This window comes from Leguminivora glycinivorella, chromosome 7 (genome assembly GCF_023078275.1).
Source record: "Leguminivora glycinivorella isolate SPB_JAAS2020 chromosome 7, LegGlyc_1.1, whole genome shotgun sequence".
NCBI classification, from domain to species: Eukaryota; Metazoa; Arthropoda; class Insecta; order Lepidoptera; family Tortricidae; genus Leguminivora; species Leguminivora glycinivorella.
This window is the reverse complement of record NC_062977.1, coordinates 9,340,213-9,354,547: the sequence shown is the minus strand read 5'-3', so window position 1 is coordinate 9,354,547 and position 14,335 is coordinate 9,340,213. Positions and strand designations below refer to the sequence as shown.

The 14,335-nt window shown below is 34.0% G+C and overlaps 1 protein-coding gene and 1 long non-coding RNA gene across 2 annotated transcripts; both read right to left on the bottom strand.

Moving 5' to 3' along the window:
- Positions 1-2,563: 2,563 nt before the first annotated feature.
- Positions 2,564-6,716, bottom strand: LOC125228019. Its single transcript, XM_048132456.1, has 6 exons — positions 6,682-6,716; positions 4,697-4,813; positions 4,389-4,460; positions 4,192-4,296; positions 3,973-4,083; positions 2,564-3,789 (listed from the first exon to the last, which is right to left on the bottom strand). The coding sequence occupies exons 1-6, from the start codon at positions 6,714-6,716 to the stop codon at positions 3,399-3,401; spliced, it is 831 nt and encodes a 276-aa protein (XP_047988413.1). The 3' UTR covers positions 2,564-3,398.
- A 3,841-nt stretch (positions 6,717-10,557) lies between these two features.
- LOC125227745 lies at positions 10,558-14,065 on the bottom strand. The gene is made up of 6 exons (XR_007177217.1): positions 14,004-14,065; positions 13,603-13,705; positions 13,141-13,261; positions 12,817-12,887; positions 12,265-12,360; positions 10,558-10,579 (listed from the first exon to the last, which is right to left on the bottom strand). It is a non-coding gene; the product is annotated as an uncharacterized LOC125227745 (long non-coding RNA).
- Positions 14,066-14,335: the final 270 nt, after the last annotated feature.

The following is a 14,335-nucleotide window of genomic DNA, read 5'->3' as shown; positions in this document are numbered from 1 at the left end:
GACGACAGAAATAATAAGTTCTATTATGGTAAAAACAAAGTAATTAAAATTCCTGAAGGATCATATGAACTTCAAGATATTGACGATTACCTTAAAGAACATATTGAAGGATGCTCTTTTGCACTAACATGCAATAATAATACCTTAAAAACATCTATTTTATGCTCTGAAAATATTCATTTCGACAAAGAAGGCTCCATCGGTAATATACTTGGCTTCGGTTCAGAATCTATTCAAGCTAATATATTAACTGAATCCCCTTATCCTGTCTCCATTCTCTCAACAACCATAGTCCGCATCGAATGTGACATAGTGAGCGGTTCATTCGTTAACGGAAAACCTAGTCATATAATTCACGAGTTTGTACCAAACGTGCCACCTGGTTATCGGATTATAGAAACACCAAAAAACGTTATTTATTTCCCTGTAACCCAAAATAGCTTAAACACAATAACGATAAGAATTTTAGACGTTAACAATAATCTAGTTAATTTACGGGGTGAAGAAATTCAGTTATATTTACATTTAAGAAAAAAATGATAGACTTCAATAAAACTTCAGTCTCTCTTAAAAACATTACCAGTACTCATCCTGCAATCACGAAAAGAAGACCTAAAGTAAAACTCACAAAACAAAATAAGCAATTCCTCCAAAGCTTACGCCTATTAAAATGAGTATATTAAACTTAACAGAACCTTTTGTCTTTGATAATTCTATCGAGAGCTTTGAATATCATTCATATAAACCGTACGTCACAAGTTTCAATTTCAACGATGAAATACGTATACCTATAAACCAACAAGATCTTTACGTACTACCATCAGCAAGTTCTTTATACATAGAAGGTACTATAACCGCATTCAATAGAGAAACAAAAGCCGAGGTAAAAAGTGTTCTTCTTACAAACAACCCCATACTTCATCTATTTCAAGATATTCGATATGAATTAAATGGAATCGAAATTGACAAAATTAAAAACGCAGGAGTTACAACAACTATGAAATCTCTTGTATCTATGAATGGACTGGAAGCATCCATGTCTAAGTTATGGGGATTTGATGTCAATGGTATAAAAAACACGGAAGGTACATTTTCTGTGTCTGTACCTTTAAACAAGATTCTCGGGTTTGCTGAGGATTACAGCAAAATCATAATTAATTGCAAGCATGAACTTATTCTTTTAAGATCCAATACTAATTTGAATAGTGTTAAATTAAATGCGAATGAATATATAGACAATATTACTATATCTAAAATAGTATGGCGCATGCCTCATGTTAAAGTGTCTGATCGTGAAAGATTAAATTTACTCAAATGTTTAGAAAGAGATCGTGCCGTTCAGATAGCATTTAGGACTTGGGATTTGTATGAATATCCGCTCTTGCCTGAGACGTCAAAACATTCTTGGTCTATCAAAACTTCATCGCAAATTGAAAAGCCGCGTTATATTATAATTGGATTGAAAACGGGACGAAAAAATGAAGCTAATAAAGACATATCACACTTTGATCACTGTAATTTGAGAGATGTTAAAGTTTTCTTGAATTCAGTTTACTTTCCGTACGAAAGTTTTGATGTTAGTTTTTCGGGTGAAAAGTTTGCTATATTATACGAACAGTATGCGAAATTTCAACAGTCTTATTATAATCGTCTACAAGCGCCGTTGCTTAGCCCTAAAGATTTTAAAGATAAAGCTCCTTTATTTGTTATCAACTGTTCTCGTCAAAACGAAACCTTAAAAACCGGTTCAGTAGATGTGAGAGTTGAATTGGATTGTGAATCTGATATACCAAAGAACACTGCAGCTTACTGTCTGATTTTAAATGATAGTGTATTTGAATATAAGCCTTTAAGTAATATTACGAAAAAAGTATCGTAATGCAGCATATATTTGTAGACCTTCAAGGGTTTAAAACAAAAGAAAACGAATTTATTATCAAAGAATTTGCATACAGCACGCTAGAATACACTCAAGTTTTCTTAATAAAACCCCCTTTTCGATTTTCTAAATTGACGGAAAGTGAAGAGAGGCAGACAAAATGGATTGAAAAACATTTAGGTATTTTGTGGCACGAAGGTTATGTTGATTATAGAGAATTTAGAAGACTTATTTATAATCATATTAAAGATAAGATAATATTCGTTAAAGGTATGGAAAAAATTAAATGGATTAAAGAATTATATTCAAACTGTACTGTTATAGATTTAAGTGAAAAGGGTGCACCGAATTTACAAGAACTGTATAAAAAATATTGTATTAATGATTGTATTTTTAATTGTGTGTACCATAAAAAAACTTGTGCATTAAAAAATGTAATATGTATGAAAAAATGGTATTTAGAAAATCACGTTCCTCTTTGAATAAATGAATGTGCTAAATAAAACGCATTTTATTAACCTGTAAATTATACTCCTGAAAACAATGTTTAAATCAACTCATGATACGATATTGTACTCGTGATACAGGTATACGATCATAACATAAGTATCCTGAGTTGATTTAAACATTGTACATAAATATGGTGGGTTTAAAAAAGAAAAACTATTTTTTTTTTTTTTTTTAAGTTTATTTAATAATAATATACATACTGGCATAGCTAACTTAAAAAGTAAAGTAGGTGTTTACAAATTAGTTCAAAGTTTCCTTTAAAATATCACTATATAACTATATTTAGAAAAATGAAGCATGTCCCCACGCAAGTGTGTGAATATTGTCTTTTAATATTACTCGTTTATCATCATTCGAAGATAGTGCTACTTTCATTGTTTTTAATATTTACACAAGCTCTTCGATGTTTTATTAACTTTGGTAATTCTATAAATCTAGACGCTCTAAGAGGATTATATTTGTTTATGTTTATCTCGAGATATAAGTTTCGTAGAAAGCTCCAGCCACTGTCCCGTTCTTGAAATTCATCAATTTTCGTGCTCAATGTGTTCAAAATGGTTGAAAATATTTCTTTAAATTCGTAACTCTGATGTAAAATGATATTTTGCGTAGCGAATGATTTAATTTCACATGCTTCATTTTTCGGCAAACCAAATTCAGCAAACAGTTCAAAGTTAACCTTTATAGATCCAAAAGCAAGCCTTCTCGCTTCGAGAATATGTTTAATATGTCTACGAAGAGCGCACAGAAACTTTACCGGTGAGTCATGGAGGCTACTCTCTGGTCCACGCACTCTGTATGATGCTATTCTACTACGGAAAGCGCTGCTTATTTTTTCAATATCAGGAGTTAATTGAACAGAGTTATTATTTTTATGCAAGTTAGTGCGCAAGTGAGCAGAAAAGGCTTTACTTGGAATACTTATGTCACACACTGAACAAAATATGGAGCTATTATGAGGCATTTTGCCTATTGACATAGGAATAGACTAAATTAGACGTAAAAAAGATTAAAGATTATTGGCTTTTTTATCTGGGAAAAAGGTTCCTTCATCTGTAAAGTCGTCCTTACAACGCTTTAGAATCTTATTTATTCCATCTACTATATCCGAAACGGAATCCACACGATATTTAAAATTAACCAGCGCTTTCTCCCAACGGGCTTCAGATGGAACGTTTTGAATATCTACTACGTTATACAGTTTAAGATCAATAAAAAGATCACCGGTTAACGAAGCTGTGCGACGCACGTAGCCGCCTGGGACGCGACGTATCAGCACGGACGACAGAGAGTTGGCAGCGGATGCTCGACGCTGGGCTTCAACATGTCCTTCGTCACCCCAGTTTGAAAACCAGCCTGGCTTACAATCAGGTGTCTCTTTCTTCGACTTGGTTGTCGTACTGGAATATTAAAAACTTATTTATATTATCGAATACAACAAAATATAATTAGTTAATTAGGTAAGTACTTAACATTTAAGAATTTAAATACTATGGTTTAAAATGTTTAGATTCAAAGGCTAATTACAATTAGTTAAGTAAATATATGTATTACATATAAAATAACTGAATTGAATTAATTACCTTTTAGTTTTGTCTTCTTCATCAAGGTCAGTGTCACTGTCCTGCAACGTATCAGTTATTAACACGGACGATGCGTGCTTTTTCACAGTTTTCTTTGGTTTGATCTTCTTGCTGTAATATTAAAAACTTTATATTACTTCCAGTTCTCATAAATAAAGAGAAATAAATAAAAAGTTCGCATTTGTAGACAAGTTTTCAAACACAGTTTTAATTAATTACCTTTTACTAGCACATTCTTCGACGACGTTTCTGTCCAGCGACCAGCCCGCGTCACGTTTCGGGATCTGAGAAGCGTTTTTCCTTTTGGTTGTTTTCTTCTGAGTCCTACAATACATAGTGATTATCCATCAGATCATTAATAATAACAAAAATTAATAATAAGTCAATAAAATCTTAAATTTAATTAAAATACATACTTTAATGATCCAGATTCATCCTCAGAGTCGAGGTCTTTCTTAGACTGGATTACATGGTACTCAAAGTCAGACCTGAAAATAAAAAATAAGATTCTGTTATGTTCAGTCGAACGAGATTTCACAGTTGTACTTGTACCTCTCTCCAGCGAGGGTTATAAATTTTAAGTTAAAGTTAATACCAATACGCACTTAACTCGCAAAAAACTGCTACTTAGAAGGATACTTATCGGTAAATTTAATCGAGAACAAACATCACTCAACACCATATTCAGAATAGTTTATAGCTAAATAAAATATTACAAACTTACGAACATTGTTTCAAGGTGAATTTCTCCGTGTACGTAAAACTCGCACTGTAACACTTGCACTTGTTAGAAAATAGTAGAGGAAATGAATAAGCCAGGGGTTTTATTAATAAAACGAAACTGACGTAAAGTCATGAGTTAACAACCTAAAAGCAAATTATAACTAACATAAACTACAACATTTGCAAAAATACAGTAAGAAACCAATATAATACAAAGGTTGATCATCACTGTAATATAATATTCAACTCAGCTAATTATTGAAAAACAAAAGTGTAATATTTCTTTTGTCGGAAACAAGAACGAATGTCGCCGCGTTAAGACCGCGTTCAATGTGCAAGCTATAATAGCTAATAGCTATACTATATTTTGTTACTACGAAGTTATAAATAGAGCATTTAACAAATTAAAATTACAACAGTTCGAGATTTCAAGCCGGGTGCATTATCAGTTTCAAAATCAGAATGGTATGTATTTTACTTTTATTATATTCTGGTATCTTTGAGTACTTTTATTTGGTGTTGAAATATATTTAACTTGATATTTTTTTACAGGGCTCGCAACCTATTAACCACGCTGCTGAAATGACTGAAACCACACCATTTTATTCGCAAGTTTGTGAAAAACCGAATGATCCGCTCAATTATTCTCAAGACATGGATGCGTACCTGAAATACCAGGATTTGCTCCTGAATCCATCTTTAGAAATTCCATTATCAGGTACACCAGCAAAAAGTCAGAAGAAAATCGCTAAGAAAGGAAAGAGGAAAATAAAAGAAATGGGTTTAAATTCCCATGTCATCAGAAAGGTTACAAAAGGAAAGCGTCTGATTAAAATCAGTATATCCGATTTGGAGCAATCAAATATCGAATCTAATGGGGTTACAGTACAATATGTTGTTCAAGATGACTATGATGAGTTATTAAATGCAACTGAAGGTCTGGTAGAAAAAATTGTAAAAAAGTTGAGTGAAGTGAGTAATTATTAGAAAATTTTATGTTATAAAATGTACTTTACTTTTTAGTTAGTCGTCGTGCTTGTAATATATCTCATTACTTAAATAAAATGGTTTCATGATAAATTAATTGTTTTATTTTTAACATACTAAAATATAGAGAATAAATACGATATTATTTTTAGAGTTTTACCACTCACAATATAGTTGAAATATGTATACTGAGATCTATTATATATCAAAACCATTTATAATTCATGTAAATCGTGATCATTTTATAAGATAAACATAGCGAGTGAGCAACCAGGTAAACTGACTCAAATTACAACTAAATGAGTGATTGCAATTTCGCATACTGTTCAATGTATGTCATGATTTTAATATAATCAAAATTTGAACCTTATATCTTTATGAAAAGTTCTGCTTTGCAAAGTGCAGTATATGACATACGCTAGCCTTTAATTTATACTGAACTCTTTGTTATGGGTGTCAAAGAAGATCATATTTTATATACGTTATTTTAAACCATATATTACAAAATTCGTAGTAGATATGACGTGGGAGTACGTAATCCGAAACAGCCAATAGCATAACTGGGTCTACATCACACTTATAAAGTTTTTACAATGTTTCATATAAATAAAAATGGTGATGTGTAGTATGTCGGGTTGTGACGACCGACAACCTCAACACGTAAACCATTCCTTGGCTTGGCCAACCGAGGCATGTAGTGTTGAATTCGAGACTTGGGGATCTCTGTATTTACGCGGTCGATAGATATGGAATCCCATACCCGGAGGGGGTCAAACTCAATCGATGCATGTAAAACGCGACTACACCAGAGTTCACACTTTGGGGGTCCATTCGTGTTCTGCGACGCTGACGAGCTGATCAGACACGTTGTGTGTAAACGCCACTGTCAATCGAGCAAACGCATGAGAGAGACCACATCTGAGATTGGCCACCTCGGAGAGTGTGTTGCGTTAAGCTTTTGCTATTTAATATCATACCTAACTTAACTTTACGGCTTACATTTTCGAAATGGACCATTTAACAACGAACACCATACTTCATCTGTTTCAATCAAATGAACGAATCCGAAATGTTAAGTTAAAAATCTGATTGCGCTTTTACAGTTCACAAGTTCTAATTCTAAATATGCAATCGTAAACCTTGTGTGCTTTTTAAACCATCAGAAAACCTATTGAGAGTTTCAAATCATGAGAAAGCCGATTAGGAGTTTTAAATTATCTGAAAACCTATTGAGAGTTTCAAATCATGAGAAAGCCGATTAGGAGTTTTAAATCATCTGAAAACCTATTGAGAGTTTCAAATCATGAGAAAGCCGATTAGGAGTTTTAAATCATCTGAAAACCTATTGGGAGTTTTAAATCACTAATAAACCTGAGTACGAGTCCTAAATATGAAGTGTGTAACAGAACAAGCGTCTAAGACGAGGAAAATGACTCGTTATTACATATAAAACTTACGGTGAATCAACTTATCCTTGACCAACTTTTTGGTGCATATTTCCTTCGGGATTTCATTGAATATTTTAACAAACAATATCTTTGATGGTTAATCACATGTTTAGTTACGTCATCACTGATAAAATTCACTATTATTAAATGTAAAACAGGTTGGAAAAACGTATTTATCAACAAACTACGTTCACATGGACGAAATACTGACATTGACAGTTGTCAACTGCATAGCGTTCCGATATTATGTCTTGGTTCCAATTACGAGTCAGAGAGGTAATAATGACTAATATTGATTATTATACTTCCTGAATATATCATTCAATGTAACAATTAAGAACAAATGTGATCTTTCATTGCGAAATCACTTACTAAATTGATTTAAACAGTCTTTCACAAAATAATATTTACGTAAAAATATTTACGGAACACTCCACTATTGGACTACATAGGTATCAATACCAATAGCTCTGTCTCTCTCTAAAACAGCTGCAATCTGCACGTGTTAATAAGCAAACATCCGCGTGATGATCGTGAACTTTATTGCGTAGAGCGTATGAGTGTAAACAAAGCACTTGTGATCTTTTTCTTATGTGCGCAAGTTAATGGCTTTCTGTCGATGTTATGTCGATACTGTGTCGATAGTCGATAGTATGTCGATGTTATGTCGATATTGTGTCGATAGTCGATAGTATGTCGATGTTATGTCGATATTGTGTCGATAGTCGATAGTATGTCGATGTTATGTCGATATTGTGTCGATAGTCGATGGTATGTCGATAGTATGTCGATGTTATGTCGATTGTGTGTCGATACTGTGTCGATAGTCGACGGTATGTCGATGGTACGTCGATAGTCGACGGTATGTCACGATTAAGATCTATAAAAGGGTCGGAGGGAGCCGACGCGCGTCATTCTTCAAATATCAACGAGACTAACAGTGTCTCTGGCTTTTGTGTGTTACTGGTAAGTGAAGTTGTTCTGCTATTATTTCTCTGTTTGTTTTTACTTGGAAATTATTCTAAGTGATTGTAAACTTTGAAATTGTGTCTTTGTTTGATTGTGCGGGGACAATATTGTCGTACAGTTGGACTTGGACCTATGGTGGAATTGCTTTACCGTCAGTTGTGGGGTTAATTTAGTGTTCTATTTATAGTGTAGTGTTACATTTAAATTAATGTGTATAGTGAAGTTTTCTGTGCTTTGTTTCGTGAGTGCCGTCAAGCAATACAAAGACTGGGTCGATGTATGGCTGGTGCTTGGGGATAAGTCTGTGTTTGGTTTTGTAGGGAGCAATTCTTGCAAAACTAAGCTTAGATTATAGCACGTAAAGGAAACTTCATTCGTTTATTTAGTTGGTCAGTAAAATTGAATTTAGTCATTTTCTATGGGGTTATTTTGTGAAAATTATAAGCCAGATCATTGTTTGTGACAGACTGTTGTCCGGCTAAGCGCTTTATACCTTGCGGCTGTTAAACATAAGGCGTTTAGGAGTCTTTTTGTTCCAAGTGGAGGGCTTGGGCGTCTTTATTTACTTACAAAAGGCGTATTTTCTCACCGGTCTCAAAGAGTCCAACTGTTAGATGGAAGTGAGGACTTTCACGATTGACGAAAGACATTAGGAGTAATCCTTGCTCACTGAAGTCGGCAGTATTTGAGGCTGGGGTCCTATATATATATATATATTTATTTACTCGGTGCTTTGGTTCATGCTGGCGTTGGTCGCTGGAGATTTCGGTTGTGATCGATACATATCTAAGTAAAGTCTGATCGCAGCTGGGTCTCCCATGTGGCTGGTACTGGTGTGTCCTAGAATACTGGATATATACACGGATAGGGCGATCTACTCTCTGCTACCCTAGCCCGCGGGCAAGAGCAGAGGGGGGGATAAGAACACAAGCCTATAGGTTGCCTATCTCAGCTTCGCTGGCTGAACTGTACAGCTTATGGTAGGGATACACTTGTGCATATTTTGAACACAAGATCTATGGTAAGTGACGGTCTGTGTTTCAGATATGCTAGAATAGGGAAAACGATAGGAATAGGGTAGAGTCACACACTATTTCTATGAAAGTAGAGTTCTTTTATAATTGGTCTTAAAATATAATTGGTCAATGTGTATTGTGGAGAAATAATTTAACTACTACTATTTATAGGGTTGAAATGGACTTTAAATGTGGTGTTTATTATCTTAAAATATGTGGTAAAACTGGTAATTTATAAAATCTCTTATTACTTAATTTATTTGAGTGAAATTAATAATTGTGGTAGCAATTTCTGATTCTTCATGTGGCTGCGGGACACTGAGTGTTGCTAACTAGTTTTTCAAGGTAAATTCTATCAAGTTGGTTAGGGAAACAAACTATTCTTTGGAATAAAAAGCATAGGTTTGTTATAGGGCCCAGTGGCATGCGAGCGCCGTCCACTGATGAAAGTCAAAAGCTTAGAAAAGTTACTAGACTTATTTCTTATAAAAGTTAGCAACTGCTCGGTGTTTTGATAAAACATTAGAAGGATCGAGAAGTTATGGTCTATTAGCAGTATTGGGGAAAAGGGGGTTTAGCTAGGGGAAAAGAAACAAAATAAAAGGGGGTTAGTTAGTAGATAGATAGCCCTTCTGGCTTGGCATAGGACTCTCAATAAAGCAGTTTGATTGAGATTAAGGATCCTATTCCGCAACGCAAGTTCGTACCCAAGCCAGGATCACTAATAGAGCGTAGCGGTTGTTTTCCAAAATAATTTTTAATATTTATTTCATGTATGTTTCACTCACTAACTTTTATTTTAAAATTTCTTCATTACGTCATTAATTTTCTCACATATAACTTTCTAGGCCTAAATCTGATAAAATACTCTTCTATAACACTATATTATTATGCTACAATAACCTTTATTCTTCTTTAAAATATAAATAAATAAAATTTTAAAAATTAGTCAAAAATACAGCTGATACTCATTAAAGGATCTAGGTTATCGCGGTTCACGTCGAAGGGTTCTACTTATTCACGCTAGACGATCACAAGGCCAAATTTACGGGGTATATTTAAAGGGGGGTTAGCTATACTGTTGGTTAGCCAAGTAAGTAAGTAAATAAGTAAGGTGAGCGGAGGTTTAGTTACATTTGGTTCCGTGCCCAGGATCTAAGATGTGCTCTGTAGAACACATCTTGGATACCAAGGTTTATAAATAAATAATAGGAATTAGCCTTACCAGGCTACATTTGTTGTTGTGAAAACGAGTGGGTGTGCTGTATTTCTGACTTATTTCATCTCTAAATAAAACTCATATACCTAATATTTTTATTCAATCGCTATTTCATAAAAACAAAAATAACTTTATTGTTAATAAACACGTCTGTAGTATTTTCTTCCATTGTTAATTCTTGCCGCGTTCCGAGCGAAGTCATGCATCGATGCGGAGTCAATTGTATTTTCGTCTTCCTCTGGTATCTGTAAAAAAAAAATAATAAAATTAAAGTAGCGTAGTAAACTAAGACAAAAAATATTTCTAGGAAATTAGTTCATAATCGTAGTGGTTGAACTAAATATCGTCCCGATTAGGTGATTCGGGTTGCATTGCTACGTAGCAATTGTTGGCATTGGCGCATCTTGACGTTCCCTTGCGCCTGTGCGTAGTACTATTATTTATTCTGTGTCTTAATGTATGTTTTATGGCTGTTGTATAGGCAGGGCAAGTACTGGAAATACTAGGTACTTATATAGAAAATACCCATGTATCTAAAATAATAGGAAGCGCGGAGCTGTAGCACTTTAGAAGAGTTTGCCACCTCGTGACCGGAATTGGAAACATAAGTGTGTACACAATGTACAATAGCAATAGAATTTCATGTTAAAACAAATAGTTCTCTATATGCCCAGTACATTTTCATAGCAGGTTCTGCCATCTTCAGGGCTATTTTGAAAGCTTTGCATCACATTTGTGCTTTACATTGGAGATCGGATAGCTTCGATGCTGTCTTATATAGTTCATGAACACTCTGATATGTATGTTCCTGGCAGGCGTCTGTTATACAGAATTTCATTTATAGGCAGGATAACTACTAGTTAGGACAGTAAGTAGGTCGTTATCATAATCTAGATGTAAGATTATATTATCTCAGATAACCTAGGATACCTAAGCCCTAGATTTAAGACCTAGTAATACAAGAAGATAGGCTCTAGTCTAATGGCTATAAGGGGGCGCGATTATTCATTGTCGCGCTGAAGTACAATATTATATGGGGCGTCCCGCCATTTTTCTATGAATGCTGAATAGCTACACGCATGTGGTACTATGACAAGTACATCCTTCGATGGATGGTTTGTTTGCATTTCAGTTGTAACTCTATAATCTACAAATTGGCTCACAGGATTTCATACATCATACAATAATTTGGCATATTGTTTGTACGGTTTGTACCAAATATTGTCACTGTAGTGCAGCCATGAGAAGAACAGGTTTCTGTCTGTTAAGATATAGGTATTAATAATATTAGGACTAATTTAAGTTCATTAGCTTATAAGTTGTCATACATTTTCATACTACATCATTGGTAAACAAGCATACGTCCCTCTTGATGGTGAGAGGTCACCGTAGTCTATATCTGCCAATTATTTCAATAAATTAAATGCACTGTACGAATTTCAACTTTCTATACGTATATATTTTTACTGTAGTAATACAAATAAGTATGTATGTATAAACTAGATTTTCAATAGGTCCATATGACATGAGTTCGTTATCTCACATGATAAGCTGTAGGCTAATCTAAAATAGTAAGTGTAAAACCATACAATCATTATGTTCGGTAGATTGTGTACACAGCTTTTATACAATATTTCACAAGTCAGGAGTATGCCAACATACTGTACTTCATTACAACCATGTCAAACATATCCTACGAAATATTAGCATTACCAGCATCTGGGAGGTCGTACCTCGCCATACCCTAACTCCACCACTGCTTGATCATTGTCACAATTGCTTAATGAATTTCATGAAAATTGATTGAAATTTGTAATATTCCTGTTAAGTAGGCATAGATAATAAGCACTATTATCATTATAAAACCATATTTTACTGAGGTTCAGAAAAAGTATGTAGTATGTGGTACGCATTAAGTATGTAAACTTACCTAACATGACCGGGTCCAGTCTGATTGTCGGATTACTTTGTTGTTCAGTAACGTTGAGCATGAGCTGGTAGTGTAGATCAGTGAGCCTTTAGTACACTGAAAGGAAATGTCAGAGATTAGAAATGTTCATGTAGATAGCGTAAGAAAAGGGTTTAGTTTTAGAGTGGGGTTCTGCCAAATAGGAACAATATTATTTCATTTATCTATTCACGGGGGCGCGTCGCTTAATTTTTGGAACTAAGACACGCCCGTGAGAAATATTGTGTCAGAAAAAACAACGCATACAGCAAAATTTACAAAAAGAAAAAAAATAAAAAAGTTTGAGAACCCTGCCTAGCAGTTCATATCTACATGAGCTAGGACATAAATTAGTAATAAGTTTGCTTAGCCAATAAAATGATGATGAGTCAGTTAAGTTTGATTTTTATCCGGTCGCTCATGCCTCGCCGTTTTGCTTTACGCTTCACTTCAATTTTCTAGATAATGATGCCATGAGCTGTTCACTTTTAAATTTAATAATTAGAACGTGTTATTATAATAAAACATAAGTACCTTTCATTTATATGAAGTCAGTAGATATATGGAAGACGGTCCAACCTGAAGCGTGGCCTCTCGGGTAAAACCTGAAATTGTACATATTGAAAGTTAGTAAAAAAAAAAAGGGTGTATGTATGTTTAAGGAATCTTATTTATAAATACGTATCATTAAGATTGTTTATATTTATCTAGGCCATTCATGGTTAAGAAAAAAAAAAAGAAGAACAACCATATCCATGTTTCTAACTAATGTAAAATTTCTGCCGAGTCGTTTTACTCACTGAGTAGGGTTAATCAAGTCTAAAAGTAGCCTTTGGTGGCAATAATTTTTGTACTTACTTGGGAATTGTGCTAAGACGGAGTACAGTCCATAAAGGACACACCGGAAAATTCCTCAGTCCACCTGCACATTGCCGACAGCTGGTTGATGTTCTTCGAGGATGGTTACCCATTTCATATACTGAAAATTAATACATACATTGTTTAAACTCAATGTAGCAGAAATAAAATCTATGCTAAGTCTGGATTTTTAGTCTACATAATTTTATTTAAGTATCAGACGTCAAGTTTTATCTTTGAAAAATACAAAATTAAAGTTTGGACAAGATTCAATGCCTATTTTTAAATGCCATGACATTCATTTGAGGTCCTACAAATATTATTTTCCATAGCCCATAAGCCAGCGCTTCAGAAAAATAATTGAGAAGTTTATATGTTGGTACGGAAACAACGTTACAATTTCCAAGAACAGTTAGGTAGCCTAGATCAAATAAATTAGTCGAACATATTTTTAATGCTTACCGTTTAACCAAGGTATGTTCAGTTTCTATAAATATTGTTTTCCATAAAATTTGTGGCAGATGTGTAGAAATATCGGGCATTGTAAATTCCAATTAGATGTTGACTGAAAAATCAAACAACCATATAAACCTCTTTGAAAGTAGCAAATATATTTTGACAGTTAGGACTATTTCACGTACATTTAGAATATTTAAGATCCTCTTAGGCAATGTGAAAGTCAGAAAGTACGAGTAACGTGGGGAAATTTATTATCATTAACTTATCTGACGACAGAACAATGAAATAAGCAACATTTCACCAATATATTCGGTCTAGTCGTTGTAGTTCGCAAGTATGTTCTGCTGGGTTTCGAAAACGACGACTAGTTTGAAAACACATCAAATAATAAAACAAAAGCTTACCTTTCATGCAAAACTGCTTTTGAAGTAGGCAATTAGTTCACTTTATCAATTGAGGCATAGCCCGATAAGACATCCTTTGCATGGGCTGTTTGCTCATTAGATCATGAGTATGAGCACTAAATTCTTCTATTATCTTGATGAGAAACACAACAAAACACATGTCCATTGCATTCACGTTTTTTTTTTCAACAATAATGTCATGTCAATTTCGTAACCTCACTTTCGCTAACGGAAAATTACATTGCAATTGCAGTTCAGAGTTCAATTTGATAAAACAGGCTCACTTTGTCGACAAAATTATTTAGAAGTAACGCGTGTTTAGGGCAAATAAT